This window comes from Pseudopodoces humilis, chromosome 3 (assembly GCF_049639895.1).
Source record: "Pseudopodoces humilis isolate 2021_Gansu_Grassland_sample_001 chromosome 3, ASM4963989v1, whole genome shotgun sequence".
NCBI classification, from domain to species: domain Eukaryota; kingdom Metazoa; phylum Chordata; class Aves; order Passeriformes; family Paridae; genus Pseudopodoces; species Pseudopodoces humilis.
The window spans coordinates 51,183,681-51,211,459 of NC_142202.1; the positions used below are offsets into that span (position 1 = coordinate 51,183,681).

A 27,779-nucleotide genomic window follows, 5' to 3' on the forward strand; every position below is an offset into this window, starting at 1 on the left:
CAAATGTTTTAAAGTCATAAAACATTGTTGACATTTTAAAAATTAGTAGATTTCATTTAATCATTCAAAATTAAGGCAACTCAACAGAACAAGTATCTGTTGGGCAAATAGCACTGAAAAGACTACAGCACAAATACACAGTAAACATCTGCAATGAAAATTATGAAAGAAAAAAAACCCCAAGGATTGCAACATCAATTTGAATGAGGCAAATCAAATACCAATAAAGTGTCACACCTGGACAGAAGCAGGATGCATGGCTAAAAGAGCACTGGTTGGTGGGGTATCTGCAAAACTGACCCAATTTTCTTGATGGGGTGGTGGTGAATGGCCAGACCATATGGGATCACTAGAAGTAGATGAGCCTGAAATTAGAAGAAACATTTCCTTTTCAAAAGACAACCTTGTAAACTGAGAAAGAACTGTGGCTATGGAAATATCTCCTGTCAGGGAGATATATTAAAGAATGAGAAAAATGAAAACCAAAGTGCACCAAGGTGACAGAGCTCACCTACTGGCATTCACTCCTCTAGATTTTTACATTATTCTAGCTTCAATCTGCACTAAAAAGACGGAACTGAGGACTGAGCTTATTGCAACACATGCAAAATGTAAACTGGATTTTACCCATTTAATGGGTTTTGAATGAGTTAATAAACACTCCACATTTTCATTTAATTGAAATAAGTGACACTTGTATGGACAAATACTATTCAAAAGTGGCATGTGATATTAGCATTTGACTTCGTTATCAACATTAAACTTTTCTCTTTTTCACATTTCAGTTTGCCATTCAAAGAACAAAGTCTTGGAAATTCCTTTTAAGAATCTGGGTTTTTGGCACAGAATCTTTTTCCTCTACATCATTTCCACACTAACTTAACTCAGTTGCTTAAAAACTTTGCCAAGAATAATAAAAAGCTTCCATACAGAATGCTTTTATCTGCTATATATTAACTATCTGGAACACAACAGTTAAGATTCACCCAATGCCCTGCTATAATCTACTTCTGAACAACTGCCAATGTTCAATATCTTAATATTAAAATAACCATGAAGCAGCTGCAGAAAAATATGGCCATCTGCTGCTCTACATACAAAAACATCAAAATTTTTTAAAATTGCAGTTGCAAATTCAAAATTTAAGGAACTCAGATCAGAGAGAAAACAAACCATTTCGAACAAGTCTAGAATCCCAGGACTCCTTTCTACTCCGCAATTCCTGAAAGAAACGCTGAACTCCTTAAATCAAAACAACACTTGTGCAACTGATCAACCTACTCTTCTTGCACAACTAAATACTTTCTCTTGAAATATGCCAAATAAAGTCATACTTAGATTAGAATCTTGCCTTGTAGGCAGAAACAGATTTCCTTTTAAAAGACAGGTCAGCTTCTTGTGAATTTCTGTAAGCCCTCCACACAACAAGAAATAGGACACAGACGTCATAAATTTAATCCTGCTAATAAGATTTCATTTCAAGAAATAAAAACCATGAATGTCTTGTCATGATGCTGACTAAAAAAACCTGCTATGACAAGTGCATTCATATATAAGTAATCAATTTATCAAGCTGATGATCAACAATTTCAGGTTCTTGAAGGCTTTATGACACTATACTGTACATCTTAAGTGACAGTATAATTGTTAGTATACAATACTGCTATCTAATACCTGGCAAAATGCAATTACCCTTTCATTCCATAAACAAAAAGTAATAAGAAAAATGCTTAGAACCAGTTTATCTTTGCTCTGTGACTACATACAGTAGTCTTAATTCTGGAGAACACATTTAATCTTTGCATAAGTAAAAAGCAGTATTTGCAGGAGGAGAATTTAATCAAATTATTTTTATGGAGGATTTTTTCTTTCTAAGTTAGCTTTAATATGATGAAAAGGCACTATTAACTACTCATTTTGTTTAAAATTCATCCTCTACTTTTGGAAGCTCCTGATGTGGCCTGGAGCTTCTAGTAACTTTATCCAAAAGTGCTGAGAATAAAGGTAAGGCATCTGACAATGCTTTATTTACTTCAAGGTTTTTCTTCAGTAGTTCACCTAACTCTCAAACACCAGAAAGAAACTCAAGAGAAAAGCTCAGTCTCTTTCCCCTTTGTCTCTGTCAGGACTAACAGTCAGAAGCAGATGAGACCTTCCCATCAGTCCTTTTGATATGTGACACTCAAATTTTGTTTTTGATACACTGACTTTCTCCTTCTCTGCTTCTCAGACACTGACACTATTACCATTAACCTTATATATGTTTACACCTCCTTCACCTCCTAATAACTAATCCTGGTACAATTCAATTCATATCCCACTGAGCACAGTATCTGCTCCAAAGCAGTACTTTAACAGCAATGGAAATGCCAGTAGCATCCAATTGTGATACCTTCAGAATACTTTACAGGTATTGCAAGAACTGTTTCCTTTCTCCCCTGTTCAATCAATACCTGCAAGAACATTCTTGCTTTACTGTTCTTGTTATTTACTCTCCAGTGCAGTATTTTAGGACACAGAATGGGATGGCTGGAGAACACTGGAGAAAGATTACCAGTAACCACAAAGACCTGGATCTACACACACACTCATGGACTGCCACCAGCCAATAACTCAATTTGACAAAACCAAAAAAACCTCTCTTCCAATCTCTAGAAACAGAGAGGTGGAAGTGAAATTGGAAGAAAACTGTGTCATAGAGAAGATTCAAAGTCATCGGTCTATGTTTATGATTTGTAACCCAGTGAAGAAAACCTTCTGTCATCTCTGTGCATATTCATCAGCGAAAACACCTGCAACACCACTTTAGATGGAGAACAGGCCTAGGACAAATTATCAGATTTGAACAAGCTGAAGTCTAATTCTCTGTTTAGTACAAAGTTCTAACAAATTCCTGTAGCTGCCCTATATCTTTCTCTAGCTTGAGTATCTTACCAACACATTGATAACTTTTGGAAAATTATCTCATTTCCTGTGGAATAATACCCCCTTTACTTTGAGATATAAATGGAAATGTAAGAAATGTTCTATCTAGTTAACATGTACTTTTACTTAATACAGGTTTATTACAACTAAATTTTCAACTAACTCTGTAAACTAAGAGCTTTCCTAATCATCAGTCTGTAGTGAAACAAAACCAGAAGCTGAATACAATTCTGACAATAAGATAAAATGCTGGAGAGCTTTTATGCCCAGGTAAGATTATTCCATAGGAAATAACAAGGCCAATTATCATCAGTTATTGAAGCATTAACTGGGGGACAAAGGACTATTCAGTTCCCTGCAAGCCCAGTAAATCTCTTAGGACCCTGAAGATGCAAGAGAACTGTTAGCACAGTAGACATGTTCCACTTCTGTCCCTGAAGTGTTCTCAAACTGCTACAAAACCCCTCCCAAAGAAAAAAGAAAGAACGGTGGCTTAGGGCATCAATTTCTCATACATATCCAGATATCAACACAAAACGCTGATGTCATGCCACAGAAAGCTAATAATAAATATCCTAGGACAGAACAGAAGATCTCAGATTTTTTAAACTTGTTTTAGATCATTATTTGGATACTACCAACATAAATATTCAGTTTTGCTTCCAGTTCCAACAGACTACAATGTAATAAAAAATATTTTTCATTCTGACATGCCACTCAATTATCATTTGAAGTAGAGAAGGGTTCTTTCTCCCAAGTTTGTCACCATCAGCAATGTGCTAGCAGCTGGATTGTAGTGCAAAATGAGATGAAAAGGTATAGTCTATTAGGTTATGCTCTCTTGTAACTATAGGAACAGGAACTATAGGAACAGGAAGCCCTTATATACAATTCTGTTTCCTACAAGGTGTTCAGTCATCCACTGGATTATTCTGTGAAGACTTTTCCAGACTGGAGATACAAGCCAGAGCAAGGACATAAACCTATTAAAAAACCATAATCTTATCTTAAACTGCTATATCAAAGGCACCTGAGAGACTTGAGAGACTCAGGTTTTAACAGACCTGACTCTGACATTTCAGGATAAGACCTGAGCTGACTATAAATATTCTACACAGGTAATCAATGTCTGTCACTGACTTTTAATTCCTGATATTAAAGTAAAATAAATGCATCCTTTGGGGCTCTCTTTACAAAAAATCTTGAAGAGAGATGGTAACAAGCCTTGGGCTTCTGATTTCATATTTGTAAGCAAACTGAGCTAGTGTGACAGTGCCTCCGAAACCAGTGATATACAAATGAAGTGTTAACACTATCCTAACTGAATTACTGGACAACACAGTGACAAAAAATTGTGAAATCCAAATTCTTTTGCTCTGTTGAGATGAGAACAGGTTTGCTTCCTTTTCTTCCAAGAAATTCATAACTACAGCTACAAGTCATTAGATTTCTAATGCAAGACAACGTGTAAGATTTTTAAAACCAACAATTGAGTCATTATCTAATAATTACAGCCCAATTCAATAGAGTTCACAATCCACTGTTTAACTTTTTTCATGGTGGGAGTATGAGGATACAATGGAAAGTTTACTATGTGCAAGTCAGAATCTTCCTGTTTAAATACATCTTTTTCAAACAAAAAATTAGGTTTTATTTTTGCCCTGCTGGTTTAAGCAACATGCTGTTTATTATCTGATCTGCCAGAAGTATTTTCACACTTAAGGTTCCAAGATTACAGCTGACAACCTCACTATGTGCAATAATGTCTGAGAATAAAGTGAAATGCAAGCAGAGAGACCTGGGTTCTCATTTTGCTTGGATCACAAGTGAAATGGCACAGCCCTATTGAAACTATAACACTTCACCTGGTTTCTCAAAAGCATCTTGCACTAGAATCAAGATGAGCTTATAGTATTAATCTTAAGAAAACTAACCAACTGTCTATCTTGTTCTAAATGTCATGAAAACATAATTTTTTTATAAACACTGTTTTTTTATAAACACTGTCATTAAAATATAGGATCAAGGTAGGGGGGAAACTATGAACTGCCTACAACAGCTGAAATTCAAAGCAATAATTAATCATCTGCAGTGCAAAAGGATCATCCACAGTAAATTATGCTGACAATTTTTCTTAAAGTAATATATGAAAAACCACTTTTATCTTTAGCATTGCCAGAACAGACAATCCTTCTATAATAGCAACTTCAAATTCCTTAAAATAAATTACGAATATCTTTCAGTATGGAATATAAAAATCAGGGAATACTGAGCTAGTTCAGAAATATGCTCAGACAACTTCTGAAAAATCTACCCATTAAACATCACAGGGAAACCATTACCAAACTGAAATATTAACATGGTATTACAACTTTATTTTTAAGATGGAAATACTGAACTCTTGAATGCTATGAACAGTTTGCATATGGTCCTGGAGTCCGTGACTTTTTAAGTTAGAAAAGCTTCACAAGTTAGAAATCAGACATGTATTTCAGCTTTAGAGAAACACAAGTCAACTGAACTACAGGAGAAAAAATATTGAGAAATTGAGTGCTGACAGTGCTTGGACTGAACCCTTAGAAGAGATTATATAAGTAATGAGCAGACTAATTTTTTTTTTTTAAATTGTATATTGACTGGGACTTACTAGCAAACAACATTCATGACACTGGTGTAAACCTCTGCATACAACCCATTTCACTTCTGAAGTTTTATTTTCTTATCAAACCAATTTTAATAGAATCTCTGCTCCTCCATGGATGTTAGAATTACAGAATGACAATAATTGAAAGGTAATGATATTCCAAAATTGGTCTATAACTGAAATAAACCAAGCAATCACAGTTCAATCTCAAACTACAGCTTACAAAACGCAACATATTATTTAGCATTACCACCAAAATCAAAACCTGAATTACAATTGTTCCTAAATTTATTAAGACTACCAGGTATCAGAAAAGAAAATAGAATTTTTTCAAGTAAGACATATTAAGGGGGACAGCTTTTAAATCTGAATACAGCGATACAATAACTGGGAAGGTCTTCATATTAAATGAAGAATATTAAAGGATGAAAAGCTTCACTGAAACAAGTGGTTCTACCTTGACAGATTGGAAATGCAGAAAAAGTTGTTTACATAAACTTTAAAGAAATCAAATTAATTGTTCTGTCAATTCAGCTAATCTACCAGAAATACAATTCAAGCAAACAATATATTATCTGCTGCTTTCCCTTGAGGTCCCCACATTTTCAGGTATACTGACAGCTTCTGCACAATTTCAACAGGATTATCAGTTTTGTTTTTTAAAACTTTCCACTGGAAAATTTAAACACTCTTTCCCTCCCTTCAAGACCCTTAGCACTTCCCATGTGACACTAACAAATGGATCTGCCATATGCAAGACCACAGATTCTACAGTGCTGCTATCAACACAGATACTTGCATCTGCAAGAAAATTTCCAGGACTGGAAAACAACAAGATAAACTGCCCAAACTCATTTATTACACTTATTTAAGAATTCCACAACTTTGGGTTACCACTGAAGCATAACAAGACATTTATACCTGGTTGTACTTCACTAAATGGAGCCCAAAAAGGCCCAGGTCCAGCAAGAGGTCGCTCATTATTCCCTCCGCTGGGATGGCGGTTGTGCTTCCTCCATGTATGTGGAGAGGTTGGTGGGGATTGCTGTGGTGAAACAATTGGAGATGTGGACTCCTAATAAAACAAAGCAATCTTTTAAGTTTTTTACTATATAACTAAATACATAAAAGCCTATCTAAAACCATTATTTCTAGAAACAACCTTCACTGCAGTTAAACTCTCATTTTAGAGAGCGAAAATTTTAGTACTTATTAAAATGAGAGAACAGGAGAAGTCAGGAACAGTATTAACTAGGACTGAACACATTTACATCAAACAGTGTAATCTAATATATTTTTAACTTGGCATTCTTAAAACAACAGCAATGCTGAGTTAAGTGACTTAGCTACAAAGGAAACTAGATTATAAGACTCACTTTCACTTGTGATAGAAGTTACATTTGAAACCAGGTCTCAAAATAAATACTTACTGTGCAATTTATTATCGTACCAAATGTTAATCAAATGAGTCACAGTTATTTACTTTCATTTAAAACAAACCGGAATAAAGGATTGGTGGAAAAAAAATTCACCAAATAGGACATTTGTTTTTTTAGTATGCAAAAACATAGATGCAATTTTTAAAAAATAATGATGCCAGCCAGGATAAACTTCTGTGCTGTACAAGGTAATGTTGCCATGATGCTAAGACTCATACTTCTCTTTAATTGCATATTGTACTACAGTCATCCTGAACAGGTGGCAAAAATCTCATGTGCAATTTCTACACGGAATCAGTACTCATAAGACATTCAGATTACCACTTTATTTCATTTCAAATAAAATACAAAGGAAAAGTAATTTATATTGTACAAAGTATTCATGTAGTAGAAAGTAATTTCTTCCCTATATCTTTATCTTTTGAAATTCTTGTTTGCCAGTTCTCCCAGTTTGAGCTGAACTGTATTAGTGAAAAGAAGTAAAATAAAGTAAATCTTGAACTCCAAATATCCTGAAAAGTAATAACAAAGCCAAAAACTTCAAATTCTGTTTCAGCAGTACCAGAAAATTTGGTACTTTACATAGGTGTTAACATACTATCAGGTACCAACAGACAGATTGATTGTAGGCTTCCCCAAAACTACTCAAACTGATTTACTTTGCCTAATATTCAAAGACCATTAAGCTTTTAAAACAATATTACACCTATGAAAGTCTTAAAGTATCTTTTAAAAAGAAAGTGCCATTAACAAGCTTTTCTCTAAGCAAGGTATATTCTCTAAGCAAGGTATATTTTCTCTAAGCAAGGTATATAACAAAAAAGCTTTAGAGCCACAATGACTGTTAATTTACAATGTGTTAATGTAAACATTTGCCTTTTTTCGGTCCTCTGATTTTCCTATTCTTTGTGAAGTGAAGCCACCTAGGCTGATCCTGCAGATGAGGTATTTCCTGGAAGTTCTGATCATCAAGTCAGATTTCCTCAGCTAAGTTTCTAGGCCACAAGAGTTCAAACTTTTCATTCCAAGTATTTAGATCATGCTTATACATACTTGCAAAGAGTTTTACAAAATGGCTGGGAGCAATACTAATTCACTTCAGCTTTGAACTGAGGGATCAGCTGACTGCACAGTCTGCTACTGCTCCTCCACAGTACCTCCAACTCAAGATACTATTTTTTGGTTGCAGCTACATGTCTTTCTGAAATTTGCCTGAAGATTTCCCCTTGCTGCATTTAGTTGACAGATTTATTTTCAATGGCAGGACGTTCTTATCCTCACTAGTACATGGGGCCAAGAGGGGAAGGAGTCAGGGTTTCTGGAGTGCCACTTGCAGGCTGGAAAATGGAACTGAAGTTGAATGGCGACTGTGCTTAGCATTGTGCAACAGGTGATAGGAAAACCATGACACTTAAATGAATGAAAAGCTTCCTCTTTCACTGGCTTTTATACAAGCCACCTTTTACCAAACATTTGAAGGATGTTTCAATTTTTAGACAAAGCATCATGGAGTAAATGTAGAGAAAGCTATGCTTGAACACAGATATTGTTCATTTTATCCAGTACTCTTACAAATCAGATGGTCCATAAAGACACAGAAGAAAATGAGGCAGACAAATGTATGATAGTCTACCTAGAGGAAACTACTCACTATTTCCAGTAACTGCATGTGAACATTAAAACCTGACACACAGTCACCATGAAGCAGCTCTGCCACTCTTCAGTAAGCCTCTACCTAACAGCTGGTCTTATGCTGCTGGCACAGGACGAAATTGTAAATATGATCCCCAACTCCAATTCTTCTAAATCTTTGCATGTGGTTCATGTGATTCTGTAAAGCATGTAGTAACAGTAATCAGATCATCAGATGCACAAACATAGGAAATAATCAACTTTGTTCTCAGTGTGCAAAACAACATTTTATCAGAATTCTGAACATTTACAGATTTCCCACCACTGATTTGGAGCTTAGAGACTCCAAAATTACTAAACAGCAAAAGCATGTCACCAGATCTGATGTCAAAAAAAACTTCTGGAAGGGGGACAATCCACATTTTTAGTTTTACTGTCAGTATAAGGCACACATTCCCAAACCAGTTTAAACCAAATTTAGACAGCATTACTGTGGCATCATCTTTCCCTTGTGCAGTCCTAATCACTCACAAATACCACTCATGACATTCATTCATCTAGCTTACTAGAATCTTAAGAAAGCTAAAACCCTCAGTTGTTCAAACATATTTATCTATACACACATAAATATGTGCATATATATGAAACATCTTGGCCAAAATACCGATGGCTTGATGCAAGTGTAAAGAAGGAAGATGAAAGCCAAAATAAGGCTGGGGAGGAGGCAGGACAGTAGAGATACTGACTCCCATTCAAAAGCAGTTATGGGAAAACACAATGAGTAGAGATTTACTGAAATGGCAATTACATACAGGTTCATTTACCCCTTGTATACGGGTTATTAACTATGTATCTGCCTTTACACTAGATAAAAAGTGAACAATTTTACCTAGAAAACATGGTTTGTTTTACAGTTTCCACTTCAGTTTTGTCTTGAGCTTCACACTTTAGTGAGCAGAGACAGAGTAGTTTTATCAGAACCAGCTGATCCTCAGCTGCCACATTCACATAAAGTGAGTGTTTTGAGAGTTGATGAACATGTTACAACTCAGCAAGTTTGCTTTCACCTGTCCGATCTATCACTATAAAAGAAATTAAGTTTCAAAGCCTGAAACATCCAGAATCAGATTTTTTAACGATAATTAGGACACAGAACCTAACTTATGTTTAAGTGTACAAAGTGTAGCATGTAAGAACAGTTTGCATTATTTAGCTTACTTGGTAGCTCAATCATTTGAAGTTACCCACCTAATCTCTTTGAAACTTTCAAAATTTTACTCAGCATCTGCACACTGTAGTAGATATTTATCAGATCAGCTACTATTAAAATCTTGTTTTTATACTTTTTTTTAGTATTTTCAATGCAATTATATTTAAACATTTAAACCACTACCTTTCATTTTCCCTCCACACAAATCTCAATAAAAATCAAAGCAATTACAATATTCTGTTTTTTACTATGTTAGGCTTATTTTAGCTCTTTAAATTATTCCAGAAAATATCTAAATAAAAGCATGTTGACATAAATGGTTAATGTTTTCATATTAAATCAAACATATGAGGACATCTTTGTCAATAACTAATTAAATAATAAAGTTATAGCTACCAGGCAAAAATTAAGTAGTGCATATTACTTAAGAAAAAAAAATAATTCACATTTAAAAACATTGCAAAAAAGCATTATTTCTGTCAGACTGGAATTACAAAACTGTGACTTGATGTACTTGTAACTTGGATATTTTTGAACTGACAATTACTTACTAAAAATAGCATGTTAATTAAAAAAGGTGATATATGACTCTAAAGGAAGAGGCTTCGTGAAGACAAGTCAAACTGGCATAAGGCAACCCAAAAATGTGCTAAAGGGACAATACTGTCCAGAGAGATCTCAGCCTTAAAAGGGTGTTTTATAAGCATTCATGAGACAAATGACATTATAAATTTTCGTGGGTCTCACACATCAGGTCAGAAAAAAAACTCCTAAGGAGAATTCTAGAGGCAATGAAGCCAGACTTGTTATCTGAAGAGCAGCTCTAAAGGTGTTGTGACCCAGGTCCTGATACCACCCAGGCTGCTTATCAGTTAGTCAACAGATCCATTGTGAAAAAAGATTTATGTAGGGATGGCAATTGCATTGCGGAGCCCAGGTTTCTGTAATCAACTGCCCTTCATACCAAAGAACAAAACAGCCCAAGGTTCAATGAGAATTTCCACTTGGAGCACTACACATTTTTCAAGGTGGTTCAGCCAATCGAGGAAAGTAATCATTAAACAGAGACAAATGAAAAAGGGATCAATCACAACATGAGAAATGATACTGCATCTTTGTGATTCCCTCAACAAAGGAACTGCACTACATTTAACCTGAAGCTGAGCGTACCTCAGCAGGGTGTCATGCAAGACAGTTCCAACACAATGTGGAAACGAATACAAGTATCTAAGGTGGAAAAGAACGGGCTATAGAAGGGACAAAGCTGGATTGTATTAGAATGGGAATTACAAGATTGAAGGGAAGTTTCTAATAATGCTCTTAAATGACTGATTTGGATAATAACCTCATTTGATAATTTAGGTAACTGATTATGCACACTACATGGCACGCTTATGAATTGTGACAACAAATGCAAGGCATCAGACAGATGGATCCCTTTCAGAACATAGGAAGCAGTCAGCTATCAAATTTTAAAATGCAAAATACAGGTTTTCTTGTATAATGAATGTTAATACCAAAGGCCATAAAGAGAAGACTGGATGCACAGGTCAAATATCAGACCCCTCAAGTATGACAGATTTGCTTCATTCACAGCTGCCAAAGTCTACAAGGTGAGACATACCAAGCAAAAACAGGAAAGAACCCTACAGAATGGTATCAGTACTGGTGAAATATCACTTGGAACAAGAAACACAAATGTAGCAAAATATTTTCAATAAGCGTGAATTCAAATTAGATCACAGACAGAGAAGGATTAAGGATTAGTAGTAACTACTTTATGAAATGAAATTGAGACTATGGTTTGTTTTGTCAAAAGCCAAAGTGGAATGCAATAGTTTTCCAGTAAATACTGGTAGTGCCCTACAGCAAATACTAATGACGAAGTTGTTAAATTAACAGGCTGAGCTAAGTGGGAATTCCCACCATATTCCCATGAATATTCCTACTAAGGCCCTGGAATAGTTTTCCCCAACAAAGCCAGTGTGGAATAGAAGGCTTCACAGTTTTCAAGAGAGAACTCTGATCTTTTTAAAAATTCATCCAATAAAACTTCTGAAAATAATAAAAGGTTAGATGCAAATGACATGAGATCTTTTCCAGTTCTGTGCTTGTAAACCATTTCATACCAGGTATGTTTTATCTGAAATTACCTGTTCAATCTACAAAACAGAAGCACACAGAAATGAACTACTGGCAAAACCCTGAAATAAACTCACACTAGTTTTCATACAGTTGAAAGAATTGAAATAATCAAATTCTGTCTGCTACAGGTATCAAATTTGATCTGCTCTTCCTAAGTCTGCACTGACATAGCACTAAATCAATATGTTCTGAAGTGCCAGTAATATGCTTAATGCACTAATAGGCAGAGCAGTACTGTCAGCTTCACCTTTTATTTTCACCTGGATATAGCAAATGTAAGCATTTGTCAGATACGTGTTTGTCAGATGTTACAGTCTGAATATCTATTGAAGCTAGAAAGCTTGCCCCCTTTCCTGGAAAGGAGGTAAAAGTATCCTGAAGCAGTACCTGATCAACATCAGATCATAGTTAACAAAACTGAGAAAAGTTTGGGGTTTTTTTTTTGGCTTTAACAGCAAAACACAAAACGTCTCCAACACTGAGAACATTTAGTCATTCGTGCGCTACTCTCAGAAGACACAAAATTCTTACTAATTTCAACATTGCTGTTTCTTCTAAGAAAGTCTTCAGTACACTAACACTTTTAGTAACATAGCTGCTACTATCAAGGTACAGATATGTATATACACTGTGGTAGCATACCTATGTCACCAAACTGCTCATATAGATGTCACACTGTCAGCAGAACTGCTCAAATCTACTTAGCCTCTATTTTAGAGAAATAAGAAATTCTGTCAGAAGAACAAAAAAATATTTTCACCCAGTGTTTTATCTCCACTAGGATGTGCAGTTAACATGATGTCCAGGAAGTGACAGCATCTTTCATTACTCAGCTGGACTCCTAAAATCAGTTCTGCAGCTTCCATGACAGCTGGGCATGACTTCAGTCATCTAACAATATTAAAAGAAAAAAACTTCTGCCCAGTGCTATATTTATAAACTACAAAAGCTACCACAAAATCATTTGTAGCTACTCTTTGGAAACACAACCTGACTGCTATTTCCTGATTCCCTGCTTCCAAGTTCATTGAGAGAACTGCTGAAATAATGCATTGATAAATAAATACTTTTAGCTAGGACATTTGAGTAGACAATGTACTGAATAAAACTCTTCTATGAAAATTATTTGTGATTATGATATACTATGCATGACAAATCTAACCAATAGGGAAAGCTGCATATAAATGAACCAGTTTTTAAAGATGAAGACTAAGATACCTTACGACTTCATATAAATAATATTTCAGCCATAGCATTTTAAGAAATCAAAGTATTTTCAAGTGCTGGTTACATTCTCAAAGCCACAAAAGTTTAAGAAAAAACAAAATCCCAAATTTGCTAATGGAGTTATCTAACAAGCACATGATAAGCTCCATGAGTGAAATATCCAAGCTTAACTGACATATTCCTCCAGAAAGAAAAGTGATCCCTAGGAAGACGACACAAGTAAATTGTGATTTACTTGTCAGGCTTCATCTCTCTGAATACTCATCGCTCAAAAAGGTGGCATGAGAATTCAGAATCTGAAACTCTCCCTAGATTTTATAAATCTGAATGGTATCTTCAGGTGAAGACAACTAAATCAGCAATTTCCATGAAAACATGGATAAAAGCTGTACCCAGTTAGAGTATTTATATGGTTAAGTGAGAAACCTGGGATCAAGCACCTTTCTCAGTTGATTTCCAGCCTGGTATCTGAATCACTAAGTATTAGACTGGAACAAGAAGGCTGCTTCAATGGGTTCACTGTACAGTCAGAAATGTAGCATCAGCCATAGAATGGTCAGTTTTACAACAGGGTGCAAAATTAGAAAATACTTCCCGGACTTTCTAGACCATCAACACAACTTAAAACTGCTGGACTCAACGCTGTGCTGTTACATTTTTTCCAAGTCTGCTTTCTGGGCCAGATCTCTCAAATTACTTAGATACAGAGTTTCATTATTCTGATGATCCCAGACAGACTTGTGTAAAAGAGAGATACCAAGTTGTTTTTATCAGCCAAGACAGGGAAATGAAATTGGGATGCACATACACTTTTGTGAATATGTGGATTCTTTATTCTGAACTTGAAGACCTCAAACACCAGATTTTTCTTTTTGTTATTTTAACATTATCTACACAAAACTACACGCAAAAAGCTATCTTGAGACCTAATACTAGCTCTTTTATCATTATATTCCCCATCTTCCCTTTGGAAGAAAGGAAGTGGCAGCCAAACACTGATTATGAATTTCCTCGACTAATTTACTTTTTCTTTATATTGGATCAGTCTGGGCTATTTCTATAGAGACTAATAAATGTTTATGAGTGATTTCTTGATTCCCACAGTGACTATGGGGCATTTGCAAGTTCCTCAACTCTTTACAAAATAAGCCCAGAAAAAAAGCATGCCATGGGGAAGAAAACAGGTCATTCAATACATATATCCAGCAAAATTCAGCATTTGTACTCAGCTCTTGTTTGTAGAGAAGACAATCAGAAAGGATTTCCCCACAGAAAAAAGGCATCAAGACTGTAAAGCCAAGGAGTTATGCATGAGAAGGCACAGAGTTGTTAGTCTTTACAGTTTTCATTAATTCAGACATCTTGTCACTGAAGATGAAAGAACCAGTGAACAAAAAAGTAAACAGTTTCTCATTATTAAAACATAAGAAAAAGCTATTTGAAAACTTCAGTCTGTTTTTCTGGTTGTCATTGTCTCCTTAAGAGTTAAACCACTGAACAACAAAATGTAAGGCAGAGAAAAGCAATGGTGAAAATTTACAGAATTTTTTCTAAATGCAGTATTTCAGATTCACACATATTGGAGCATGTTGAAGGACTAGAAATTCAGTCTTCCATGGCACTCAGTACCGCTGTTTCAATGACCAGGAAACTGATAGGAACTATTTAATAAATGAGCTATTAATACCATAGTGACTACAACTATATATTTGCCATCCTAATTTACATACTGAATTTCTTTTCAGTCTCAATTCTTCGTCCATTACTGCCAATATTTTAAACACAGATTTTAAGACTTCATAAAAAAATGTCTTCTACATGCAAGTATTTCAGAGGCAGATATGGTCTTTGTGTATAATATATATCAGTATAATTTTTTAAAGACACTATATTGAAAGTAAACTAGCTTAGAAGCTCTATCAAACTGACATCCACACAGCAAAGTAGTGATTAAGAATTCCATTTAATCTTTTAAGTTAATTTACCTGTTGATCAGTTGATGTACGCTGCTGAACTGCATCATGGCTCACAGAGCCTTTTTTGCCTTGTATCCTGCCAGGTGGAGGAGGAGGAATCACACCTGAATATGAAGCTGGGTTTTCAGCATCTGAAGAATACAAGGCTGTGTGTCTTGACTCTTGTTCATTTTTTGACACAACAAATCTGGGAAGAGGGAGGTCCTTTACTGTTAAAAAAATAAAGCAGGACATTTACTATGCATAAGTATGATAATTAAAAATAAGAACACTATTCTATTTCGAAGCTAAAATTTCACATGTGACTCAATTCCTTACACACTGAGACTTCTGCAATAGTCAAGCCAACACCTGGCAGCTGGAAAAAGCAAATACCTATTCTGCACTAGATTCTGCTACCCAAGTTCTGACTTTAGTACACCAAGATGGCTTCACATTGCTCCATTACAGCTCTGCACCACAACAGTGCATCAAATGCAGCAGCAACCAGATAACCTGGATTTAGCTTATTTTTTGTTAGTTTTGTCATTTCATTACTGAAGCACGATTTTCAAAATTTATCTACCATTTCTAGCACGTAAAAAGAATATTCATATAGAATGGTTCACCAGCAAAACAAATGCTAAAATACTGCAGAATATTCAGCATCATCTTTTGGTGAGATAATGTCATGTTCATATTTACAACAGATAATATAATCTAGTAATAACACAGAGCGTGACTGTTGCTTAAACACACCTATGCATACTCTTCTACAACAAAAGCTGAATTAGCTAACTGGGAATATTAGAAATACAATTGCAAATATTTTAATGTCACCTCACTTTGATATGAACAACTGAAATGCAAAGTTTCTACAAAATGCTAGGAAGCCCATTAGCTTTATGTACAGTGGTTCAGAGTAGCCCAACACAGAAATGAGACTATGTAAACCTTCAACTTCCCACTGCAAGGTTTCTACCATTTTTCTCCCAACTGCAATCTTCTTCATGCTCCACTGTGAATAAACAAATTGTGAATGTGCTATACAGCTTACTTGGAAATTATGTCTCCAACACAAAATTACAAGCATGGCTCAAATTTAATTTCTCTTGCTGACTGCTTACATAAATTACTCCTGGTACTGAGAATGAGTCAGTGGTACTACAACTATATTAAAATACGAGATGAAATTGCATACTGTTTATTGCATGAGAATAGTACCCCATGCTGCAGCAGGAAAGTAACATAACTAAACAGCAAACCACAGCCAGGCAAAAAGTGAAAAAGCCATTGCGTACAAGCAAAAATGTGTATGTCTGCAAAACCAGGAAAATACAGACACCAGATGATCCAACTGACACAGGGGAAGTCTGTGCAATCGGCTGTGCCAGCACGAGTCACAAAATAATAGAGGACTCAAAAGAAACACAAAATACCCTACTGTCTTCTTTAAAAGCAAGACTAGATAAATATAGGTTTGTTTCTAACTTCCTACATGACTAACCTTCTATTTTTACCTCTCTCCTCTCTGACTTTTTCCAGTAACAGCAGAAAAATCTCATTTCAACACTATAATATTTGTAACCATTCGGAAATCCCTCAATTATAAATGTGAGAGTTGTCATGAATGGAACTAACTCTTGATATTGAATATATTAAAGAGTTCTCTGTACTTTTTATGCCCACATCCTTCCTAATATTTATTTCCACCAAAACCTGCATTCCATACTTAAAAAATATATATTGCTTTGAAATAGACACCGCTCATTCATGTCTCAATTTTCAGCTTCCTGGAAGGAAAATTTTCTGGGACAAAGGAACAACAGCTTTGGAGGCTTGTAGTATAATAACTAATGCCAGTATTCTTATTATACTGCCCATCTGAGTAATCCAAAGAGCACTTCAGAATCAGGTGGACCACACTTATGTCAGACTTAGGATTCAAAATTTGACTAAGTTTCCACTCAGCAATTCAGATAAAGCAGATTTCTTGTCTACTGACAAAACACACACCAAAAAGCAAAAGGAACAAGTAGGAAGGTGAAAGAAATTCGTAAGATAAATGAATTAAGAAAATCAATGAAACATGCATAAAACGGAGAGCTAAAAAGTAGATGTCCAAAAATATAAGCTTTAACTAATTTAAAATGTCTGAAGAGAGAAAGAATATAGAGCTTAGTTTTTGGAAGTCTCTAACAGTTCATCTTCAAAACATCTTGGAGATGTAATGTGGGTAGAACTAAGTTTGCAAAGCTCAGAATCATTTTATCAGCCTCCTGCATTTTAGTTGTTGAGTTAGCTGTTACAACAACACTTGAATCATTCTAGAAGCAGGAAATTCATAGACAGGACTGGAACCACTGCAACCAAGGCAACAGACCATAGCTAAAAACAGTTAGGGTAAAAATAAATGTTCTCTCTATCGTACTTGGTGTATTTTGTAGGCTTGGAACCAGTTACAGAAAATTATTCCTAGAAGTTCAGAAATCATTACAAGTATTTCTAATATTGTCATGAATCAAGGAAATTATCAATGTGAAATTAAAGTTAACTCTGTACCTTCATTTACTTCTTTCCTTCAAAATTATTGTGACTTCTCCTTTTTATAAAAATAGAAAAGCTCTTTCTGATTAAGGCACCTTGCATTAAAATAAGACCAAGCTTATAAAATCCCTGTAAAATGCCTACATACAGGCAAGAAAAATGCCTTTCCCTTCTTCAACAGGCATTTGATGAGAAATTCTGTAATTGTTTGATCAAGTTCCAGTTTTATCAGTATTATGAGTTGAAGTTCTTCTTCCAGCCTTCTGATTTTAGGGCATTCTGCTGCAACTTGTTAAAGCTTTAGATTAGGGAACACATCAGGAAAACTAGGGAAATGGTTTATAAACACACAGTGGCTTATAAACAGAAAGGAACTTGAATACTAGCAAAACATTGACTAATACAATACACTTTTCCAAAAAGCTACAAAACCCCATGAAAGCAGTATAAACAGTTTGTATGAGCCTAGAATAAACACAACTGTGAATGTATACACAGTGATTCCTTTCTTTTTTATAGCTTTGTCAAACACTTCAGTCATACTGTTTTTAACAATCTCCTTAACTGCTGTTTAATCTATATCCTTTAGATACAAAAACCTCCTAAGACTTCTTTTATTTACTAGCATATAAAAATCATACCAGTATTCTACAGACATGAAATCTACTAGGAAAGTCACTCTAAGGCAAAACTGTGCTCTAAAGATATTTTTAACTTGTGAGTTATGTATTATAATGCAAGGGCTAAAGTGCCTTAAAACTCATAACTTCATCTTCCTAAGTCTCTTTTCATCTTACAGAACAACAAGGACATGGAGCTACTTATCTCATTCAGAAGGCAACAGGAGAGCCTCACATCAAAGCTCTTCCTGTGGCTCTAAACCATCTTCCTGGAATAAGCCTTCCTCCTGTTTCACCTATTTCACCACCCACACCACAGCTGACCTTTAAAAAGTAGGGTAACAGGTGATTTGGCTGGTAACAGACTTTTTAGATCTTTTACCTGAGTTCTGGGAAGGCTTTTCACTCAGAAAAAAATCTTAAACTAATCTTCATATATGTTCTTAGAAGGGAAAAAACTGTCAAACCAAGTGCAAAGAAATGTAATGTTAGAAAAGATAACCTTCTGTTTGTCATAATCAAGGCTTTGGAAACCCAGCAGCTACAAAAGCCTGCAAATGCTGCATTCTTCTTCTTCCAGTTTACATTCTCCTCTTAGTACTTTACTCAGAGGACATGGCACACAATTCCTCACATCGGTAATCTATAGAATCAACTTGTTCCTACGTAGTAGGTACAAGTTGTTCATTCGTCCCAGAGTGAATGCAGTATTTTTTCAATGAGTGAAGAATTTCAACTGATATTTACTGCACAGTAAGAAAACACTCTGTCTCTCCACTTTTTTAAATTTGCAACATGTATAAAGACACATCACACTAATTTACAAGGTTACTCTGTAAGAATATGTGAACCAACTACCAGCAACTCAATCCCCACTCCCCTGATCCTGTGATTTACCTGTATTTAAGCTTTCCACTCTTAGAGGGAGACCAGATTGGGCCACAGCAACAAGCTTCAAAGCAATGTAAAATTGACTTCTTCCAAAATAGCCAAGTCTTGTTGCACCACAGAGCTCCATAATCTGAAATGAAACACAGTTACTTAGAGAAAGAAATTTGAAACACAACTGCTATACATATTTCATATATTTCAGAGTAGCATGCTGTGTTTTCAAACATACTGACTGCATCCTGCTCCACAATGATGACCTGCAATCTTATTCAAGGGCATTCCAGTTTGTGCCAGGTCACTGATAAGATACTAAGCATGACACATTCCAAATCAGGATCTCAAAGCCAAATGATCCAGTCTGCCTTTTTATCTACTGAGCAGTCTCATCTAGACTGCAATGTTCTAAATGAGACACAAGGATGCCCCTGAAGTACCACAGTGAAACACTTGTTATAGTCAATGTAGACGGCATCATGGCTTCAGTCTCCCCAACAACAGTTCCAGAAAATCTGGTGGACAAGTATTCTTGGTATTCCTAATTACTGTTTTCACCTTCATATACCATCTAAACAGACATCTAAACAGACTGGCTTCACAATTCCTCAGGGACCAAACTGCAGCTGACCAGCACGCAGTTCCCCAATTAAATCTTCCTTTACATTCCTGAAGATGACTGTAACATTTTTCTCCAGTCATTGAGATGCAACCCTGATCTCCACAACTTTTTGAAGAGAAAGATGGCTTGCAACATTAGCTAGCTCTCTCAGTATGCTCAGAAGAATCCCATCTAATCCAATGGATTTAATATTTCTCTAGAGACCAAATATAATTTTCTAATACTACTAGTTTCTCTCCATCTCAGGCACAAAAGTCCATGAGACTTTGCCTGTGACCATCAGTGCAGAGACCATCAGTGCAGAGAATCTCAGTCTAATTTACACCCATGGGCATTAATTTCTGTCCTCACCCCTCCCACCTAAGTTCAGTTATGTTCCCTTCTTGGCAAACCTGGTCTCTTGTCACATCTGCTCATTTTCCTAACTACTGGGATGTACTATTACTGGACTTAGAGAAAGTTGTCCTGAAAGGTTTCACAGCTTTCAGAGAACACAATTGAGAGTGCAGAGGAGCCCTACTTGCAGTCAAGTTCCAGCTGAAGAAGTGAACTATATTTTCACATAACAATAACTGAGCCAGTCGATGCACAAGCTGTTAGCCTGTGTCCTTCAGCACCACTGGATCAGAAAACAGACTTCAGTAACTCCATCCAATGAATCAGATGAGTTTATCAACTACAACTGAGCCAGATACAGTTCAACAAAGAGCTACTTAGTTATCACTTTGCCATGCACCAGGATTCTGGAACCTCATGAAAATAAGCTGCTGTAAAACCTATCATGGGAAGCTGCGGGAAGTTGACAAACAGTTACAAATAAATCACAAGAGGATCAGCAGGTTTAGGGCTGTACGTGCAGCTCAGATCCTGCTGGACAAAAACTACTGCATTAGATCAGTTGTCTGTGCCTGCATCACACTTCACACAGTAGTCCTGCAGCTCCTCGGTTATTTCTATTTTCCCACTGTAGTATTTCTGCAGCATGATGTCTGGAGAGAAGTCAGGGGATCACAGGGCATTTTCCAAAATCCATTGAATAAAAAAATAATTCAGTCTAGTTGAATGCAACACACTAATTTCAACAGGTCAGTTGGACTACAAAAAGTGCCACCAGGAAAGAAATGACAGTGTAAATTGACAGATGACAATTCAAATAAAAACTGAGGCATCGACATCTAAACCTTTACTCAACCTCAACCTAATGCCAAAAATAAATACACCGAGTTTAAATAACTAGCAGAGCTAAAGCAGTGGAGATTCTAGAGACAGCTGGGAATCAAAACCAGTGTGACAGCAAAAGTAATTCTTTTTAAAGTACTGTATGCTGGAAGATTGATGGAACATCCAAATACTTGACTACAAGCAAAATAGAAAAAGCTTGTGGATTCAGTGGCCTAGCACCAACAGATGAGTTAACCAGACTCTCATGAGTCTTATGAAAAGAAGCAATGATAGAGGCATTTTGAGCTTATGGAATCATTAGGCAGTAATGGCTTTGTGCAATTTCAAAGCCAGTGCTGAACTACAAATTATCTTTTGTTGGAGCTTGGCAGTACTGCCAGATAGAAAAAAAACTTCCCTTAAAAACTGAATTAATAACTAAGCTACTGTGACAGGTAAGTATGAGAAAGGAAAGTCAAGCATGGATTCAAAGGAAATATATATAAATACACCAGATGCAAGTATTAAGAAAAGCAAAAAGATAAGGATACAAAAACAAAACCAAAACCAAACAAAAAAAACCAAACCCAAGCCAAACCAACAAAACCCAAAGAAAACCAAAAACAAAACCCCCACCCAATCCTCCCCCAAAAAGAATGGTCTGCTGCTGCTGAACAAGGGGTGTCAAATCCACTCCTAGCTAGCTAAAGTCCTCTGTTTCAAATACAGAATATAAACTCATAAGAAACATGACTGAAGGTTGAGTAAAAATCATTAGATGCAAACATCTAGTCAAAACTTCTCTGCTGAGTGACATCATGACCAAACATACTCAAAACAGTGTACCTGGAAATTCCCTGAAGCAAGATTTAAGCATGAAACAGGCAATAAGCTATACTGAACAGGGGAATAATAAAAAAAAATCAAAGGATTGCTTCTCTGAGATTTAGTTTAGGGCTTTCATCTCCTTAAGAAGAGAGAGGATAAGGAATTTCCCTAAACTCTTCAAGGAATGCAGAGCCATCTTCAAGATAAAATGCTTCACAATTGTTTTAATCTCCTTAGATATGAAGAACCTGAGGTAACACTACTGCAATTTACTAGAGTATGGCAAACAACTCTGTGAAGCTCCAGAACTGTTGAAAGCTGTTGATGCAAAAAAAAAAAACCAACAACAACAAAAAACAACAACAAAAAAACCCAACCCAAACAAACAAAAAACCCACAAAACCACACCTCGGTGCAGTAGCTGTGAATTATTAAATTGCATGCTCAGTCATCATACTGCAAAGATGTAACAACAGCATCAGAAATACCAGGAGTTGGCAGAAACCACACATGGCTGGGAAGCACTATGTTGTCAAAATGCACTGTTTCAAGCAGATACCTTCTACAACACTTACAGGTTTCAAATAAGAGGCTCTTGAACTTGGAGAGGTTTGTGCACCTTTACAAATTCCAGATTAAGTGGAACAAATAATTTCTCTATCAAATGCAGTGAAACGCACTTCCCAGAACTCAGGAAATCTCCCTGGGAGAGTCTTCCAGAATATCAGAGTCTCCCTGCCCCCAGGTTCTTCTACAAGGAAAATGAAGCCCATTATCTGTAAATATTATTCATGCAAAAGTACAACAGTATTTAAACAGGGATGACTTCAAGGCTAAAACAATAAATGAAGCAACATACATGCCACCTACATAGTAAAGATAAAAATATTTCATCTGCTTGAAGAGAGTTACTTAAGTACCTACTGTTCCATACCAGAGGGTGGCAAGAGGCAAGACCTGAAGACAACTTCAGCAGGCTGGAAGTTACAACATACATGCTGTGTGCTAATAGGAGGGGGAGAGAACCTACTTAGAGAAGGATCTTTTGTATCATTTCATCCAAACTAGGACCTTGTTGATTAAAAAAAGAAGTCTTACACCAAGAATATAAACGTGAAAATTGTTCAACACAAAGAAACCCTACACAGAATCACAAAATAGTTGAACTTGGAAAGGCCTTCTGGAGATCATTTGCTTCACCTCACCCTGCTCAAAGCAGGCTCAGCAGGTTGCTTTGGACTGTGTCCAGTTAGGATTTTGACTATATATATCCAAGTAGCAAAACCCTACAACCCACTCTAGACAACCTATTTGAGTGATCACCTTTACAGTAACAAAGTTTTCTCTTATGTTTGAATTCAACAAAGATCACAAACAATACCATGTAAACCATGCACCATAAATACAAAACAAGTTTTCACATTCATTTAACAAGATATATTTGACACAAACTTGAGTTAAACCAAAGCATATGAATATACTTGTGCTTCAGTATTTAGAAAATTTAGAAAAAAAATTATTTTTAGTTTCACTGTACATATTAACAATAACCTTCAAATGAAAAACAGGCATTACATTAAAAAATTGTTTACTTAAGATATAAAAAAGATAAAATTTTCAATATAATAACTTGCTTCAGTTTTGTTAGTTAATAAAAATGTAACTGTGGATTGATTTTAATTCAGAGTTAAAAATTCTGAAATGTATCATATTAACAGTATTATTTCTGTATCTCATACACAGCAGTTCATTGATGAGAAGTCTAAAGTTCTCTGCAAACCGAAAACATGACAGAACATTTTCCAATTTAAAAGCTTACTGGAATGCAACCTCAAATTGAGTTCTAGAACAGTCCTGCAACGACACTCTCCTGAAGTCATGCAACGACACTCACCACAGCTACAGCCAAAATTAGACATATCTAATGGGATTCAGGTGTGTGTAACGCAAGTTGAAAAAATGTTTCCTAATCATTGCTATTGCAGCAGAAAACCCTCCACCATCCCCCTACACACCTAAGAACTATGAAAATCTCCTTCACTCATTTCTTCCTAGCTTGAATACATTTCTTTCCTCCCAGTTTATCTTCTAATTACATTATTCTGCAGCTGCTGTTAGATCAATTCCTGTGACTTCATTTATCTCAATCTACCTCACTAATTGCTGACCACAGCCTGGCACAGTTTTCCAACTACAGTCTCTCACCTATTGTCAACTGGACAAAGCAATACTGATTAGTCTGCTAATATTAGTAGAATCTTAACTTCTCTTCAAAAATGTCCCTTGACAGGTAGCTTCACAGATGCAACAGTTGTTGCACTGTGCAATAGGAGCAAGACAGAGAACTGACAAAGATCCTTCTTTTGATGAGTTATTTTTAACCAAGTCAAGTCTCTGACCCAGTTCTTCACACAGCTCCACAAAGCTTGGCACAAGGTGGGACACAAATAAAAAAAAACAATTGTAGACAGATAAAAAAAGAATGCCACTAAAAGAAATAGTCCAAGTATTGCTCTGAATTCTACATTTCAGCACATTGCAAACATTTAAACAGTCTTACACCTATCCAAAGATCATCTGCAAAATGCATCTACGAAGGATAATGAATACTGCTATATTTAATATTCAGTCAGTGTGAAGCAAAAAATGTTCATGTGCTGCTGAACAGCAAGTATAAAATTACCTCTAATACATACATTTATCTTACTAGGTATTTAGGCATTGTAGTAAATACAGTTAATCAGTTGATACTAAGAATTCCAAGGAACAGAGTATATTTAGGACATTTCTGTTCTCCGCTGCATACTGATACATTTACTGATTGCTCCACGAAGATGTATCTCAGTCAATTCCACAAACCTGGCTTCAGAACACAGGCTCTGAAATAAAACCAATAGTGCTGAAGGGACTTCCAAGACAACACATGCTCTCTGGGAGTGAACTATTTAGAGTCTCTTATTGTCTGAGCTTCTCCTAATACTTCTCTGCCCTTGATTTTCACACTGCACAGATCCACAGTGGAAGCACCCCGCTAAAATGCCATCGGGAAGAAAAAGCTACTCATCAGCTCGGACAATTAATTCTCTATAGATACTTAGTTCTAAGATTTCCCATTCCACAGGTCATTTCAGGGTCAAACATACATCTGTTTCAGTTAAATGAAATTTCAGAATTAATCACATCAGAACTAATTAGCTGTTCAAAAAATGACCCAGTATTTTAAAGCTCAGAGGAATTATTCTGCCCCTGTACTCTGGGATCTGTTTTACAAGCATGCTCACTCCCTGAGTATGGGTAGCCAGATTTGGAGTCATGCTTTCACTTTGTAATAGAAAAGTAGTGAAAAGCACTGGAAATTTAAAACTCTGATTTATGACAGATAATAAATTCTTCACAAATGAATATACAGAACACCACACACACACACAAAAACCTCATAGAACTTTTATTTCTGGTGGTGCTTTTTGAATCAGTTATACTTTAGGTAATTCCAGAACTTGACCCATTCCAAAAGCGTTTAGCAACAGTTCCTAGTAGCATGCAGATTCACAGTGCATTAGACTCCTATATTAAAGACACTTCCTAATGCAGTAGAGTAGCTTCTTTGATTTTTCCATTTGTAAAGTTTGTAGTCTTACTAACAGCTTTTACAAAAGCTCTACACATGAATCTGACTTGCAGAGCCTCTCATGCAGAGCTCCATGGCTCTCCAGAGGTCAGCAATTCCCTTCTGATTTGGTATGATGATGGCAACCACCACGCATCAACCCACAAAGATGAGGCAAATGCACCCTATATGCAACTACAAGACCATGACTTAGGGAGACCAGTTCTCCAAATATCTAGAGTAACGGATTGCCCTACTTGACTACAACTCAAAGAAAATACTGTCATATGCCCCCAAAAACAGGGCAGAATAATGAATTTTACACCCTTCTAATATGTTCAGTAGTACCAACAAAGGAAAATACAGATAGCCAGATGAACACTCACTTAGAAAGCAACTACCATCCTCCCAAGTAAAAAGTCACACCTAGAAGACCTCAAGGCAGAGTTGCTCTTTGCTTGTATTAAGACTTTCTCTACTGCTGTTTTTTTGCCATAGTATGTGTTCATGAGAAAGACACTTTACAAGCAGAAATGGTAATAAAGCAGCCAGAAGAACTGGAAATTAAAAAAAAAAAAAAAATCTCAAACAGCAAGAGACAGCCTGGGGAACTACAATAACCATTTCTCATTTTTGATGCATAAAGAGAAGCTCTTTTAAAGTGAAATATTCCACATACCTGTGTTCTCTTACTATGTAATTTTACATATTTAGCTTAAGCTAAATAGCTCTTCCCTCCTCTGCTCTCAGCTGCAGCTCTCCATCCCTGAGCAGTAACTGCTGCTTATCTGTCTGGTCACACAATGTGATTACCCCACTCAGCAAGCCAACAAGAAGTTACTGTGTTAATTATTTTCCCTTTTATTAAACTGAATCTGTCTACTGTACAACCAACAAACACCTCAGCAGAGCTTCAGAAGTTATTTACTCACAGGCTTTACTTACAACAGAAGAAGTACAAGTTTTTATGAACAAACCACAATGAATTTTGTAGCATACATCTCTCACTTGTCAACATCAGATAGCTAGAACTTGTTTTAAGGTTTGCAGTTTATGTTTTTGACAAGCAAAGCCTGAAGCAGAAATGGCAAACAGGCCCCATCTGGCACACATGGAATGACACTCTTCGTCTGTAATCTTTTGAGGCACTTGGTCTTACCCTTGCAATAATTAAAAATCCAACTGAATACTTATGACGACTAACCAAGTTTGCCCTAACTTTGTATGTTGTTTGCTTGTTCTTATGGTTGAAGTTTATGTGAGTAAATAGCTTCTGAAGCTCTACTGATCTTCAAAATGGAATTTATCTCCCTTAGAATAAACAAATGAATGGAATTACTTGCATATAATTATCAAGAAAGCATCTAGCTTCAGCAGGCACTGAAGAGATACTTCACAGATATTCTGTGGATACTCCTACCATGCAGCATTGAGTATATTTTTAGTATTTTTTAATACTAAAAGCTGAAGAGAGAATCATTTATACATTTTCATTATTTTCAGACCTTCTCTGTAATTCAAGCATTCCAATGACTGATACTCTTTGCTATTAATTATTTTCTTTCTTTTTCAGTTTTAACATTTTCCCCACACATCACCTTCCGTTATTATGCCAGAACAATACTAGCAGAGAAAAATCCCAAAGAACGAGCACATGATTCTGGGTTTTTTGCTAATGTAAAACAAAGATTAAGGCATTCTCTGATTCCAGTTTTAATGGTCATGCTGTGGCCTGGACAAATAGGATTGTCCTGGTCTGTTCCTGTTATTCCTGAGCACATCCATGTAAGTTTAGCTGAAGCTACTGTGTCCATTACTTTACACTCTTTTCCATCCCTGTCTTTTTTCCTCTGAGCATCAATCTGAGCACTGTTAATTAATTACTTAGCTTTGCACTGCTCTCCTTCTCCCACTGAGGCCAAGAATCCCTAACGATGTGTCTATCAAAGTTTAAACAAACCTTGGTTAAAGTTCTAAATACTGCACATTTACAGAGCTACACTTGAGACTCCATTGTTAACATTAGGTCTTAAATTATTTAAGATGCTTCAAATCAGAAAAAACAAGTCATCCACACTATTGTAATAATAACAACAGACTTCTCTACAAAATTCCCAACTACTAGTCTGCAGTAGGAGTACGTCAGTACCTAATGCTAAATTTTACACAGCTCATTCCTGGTCATGCTTTTCTGGGATTATGGAAGTTGAAAGATGTATTCAAAACTGAGCCTACTCATTGCTCTGTTACTATACTTCAGAAGCATTTTTGACATCAGAAGTCAATCATTCCAGAAATTCAGGTCAGACTGTCATCTTTTCCAAGTCTTTTA

General features: G+C 36.0%; 1 protein-coding gene across 5 annotated transcripts in view; it reads right to left on the bottom strand.

Moving 5' to 3' along the window:
• Positions 1-27,779, bottom strand: part of REPS1 (RALBP1 associated Eps domain containing 1) — a 63,875-nt gene that overhangs the window by 28,752 nt on the left and 7,344 nt on the right. For all 5 annotated transcript variants that reach the window (XM_005518456.3, XM_014263448.2, XM_005518457.3 and 2 more), the window contains exons 2-5: positions 19,242-19,365; positions 15,208-15,407; positions 6,491-6,644; positions 238-365 (exon numbers count right to left, since the gene is read on the bottom strand). In XM_005518456.3, the coding sequence (XP_005518513.1) occupies positions 238-365; positions 6,491-6,644; positions 15,208-15,407; positions 19,242-19,365 (606 nt within the window). The remainder of the gene's footprint in view (positions 1-237; positions 366-6,490; positions 6,645-15,207; positions 15,408-19,241; positions 19,366-27,779) is intronic.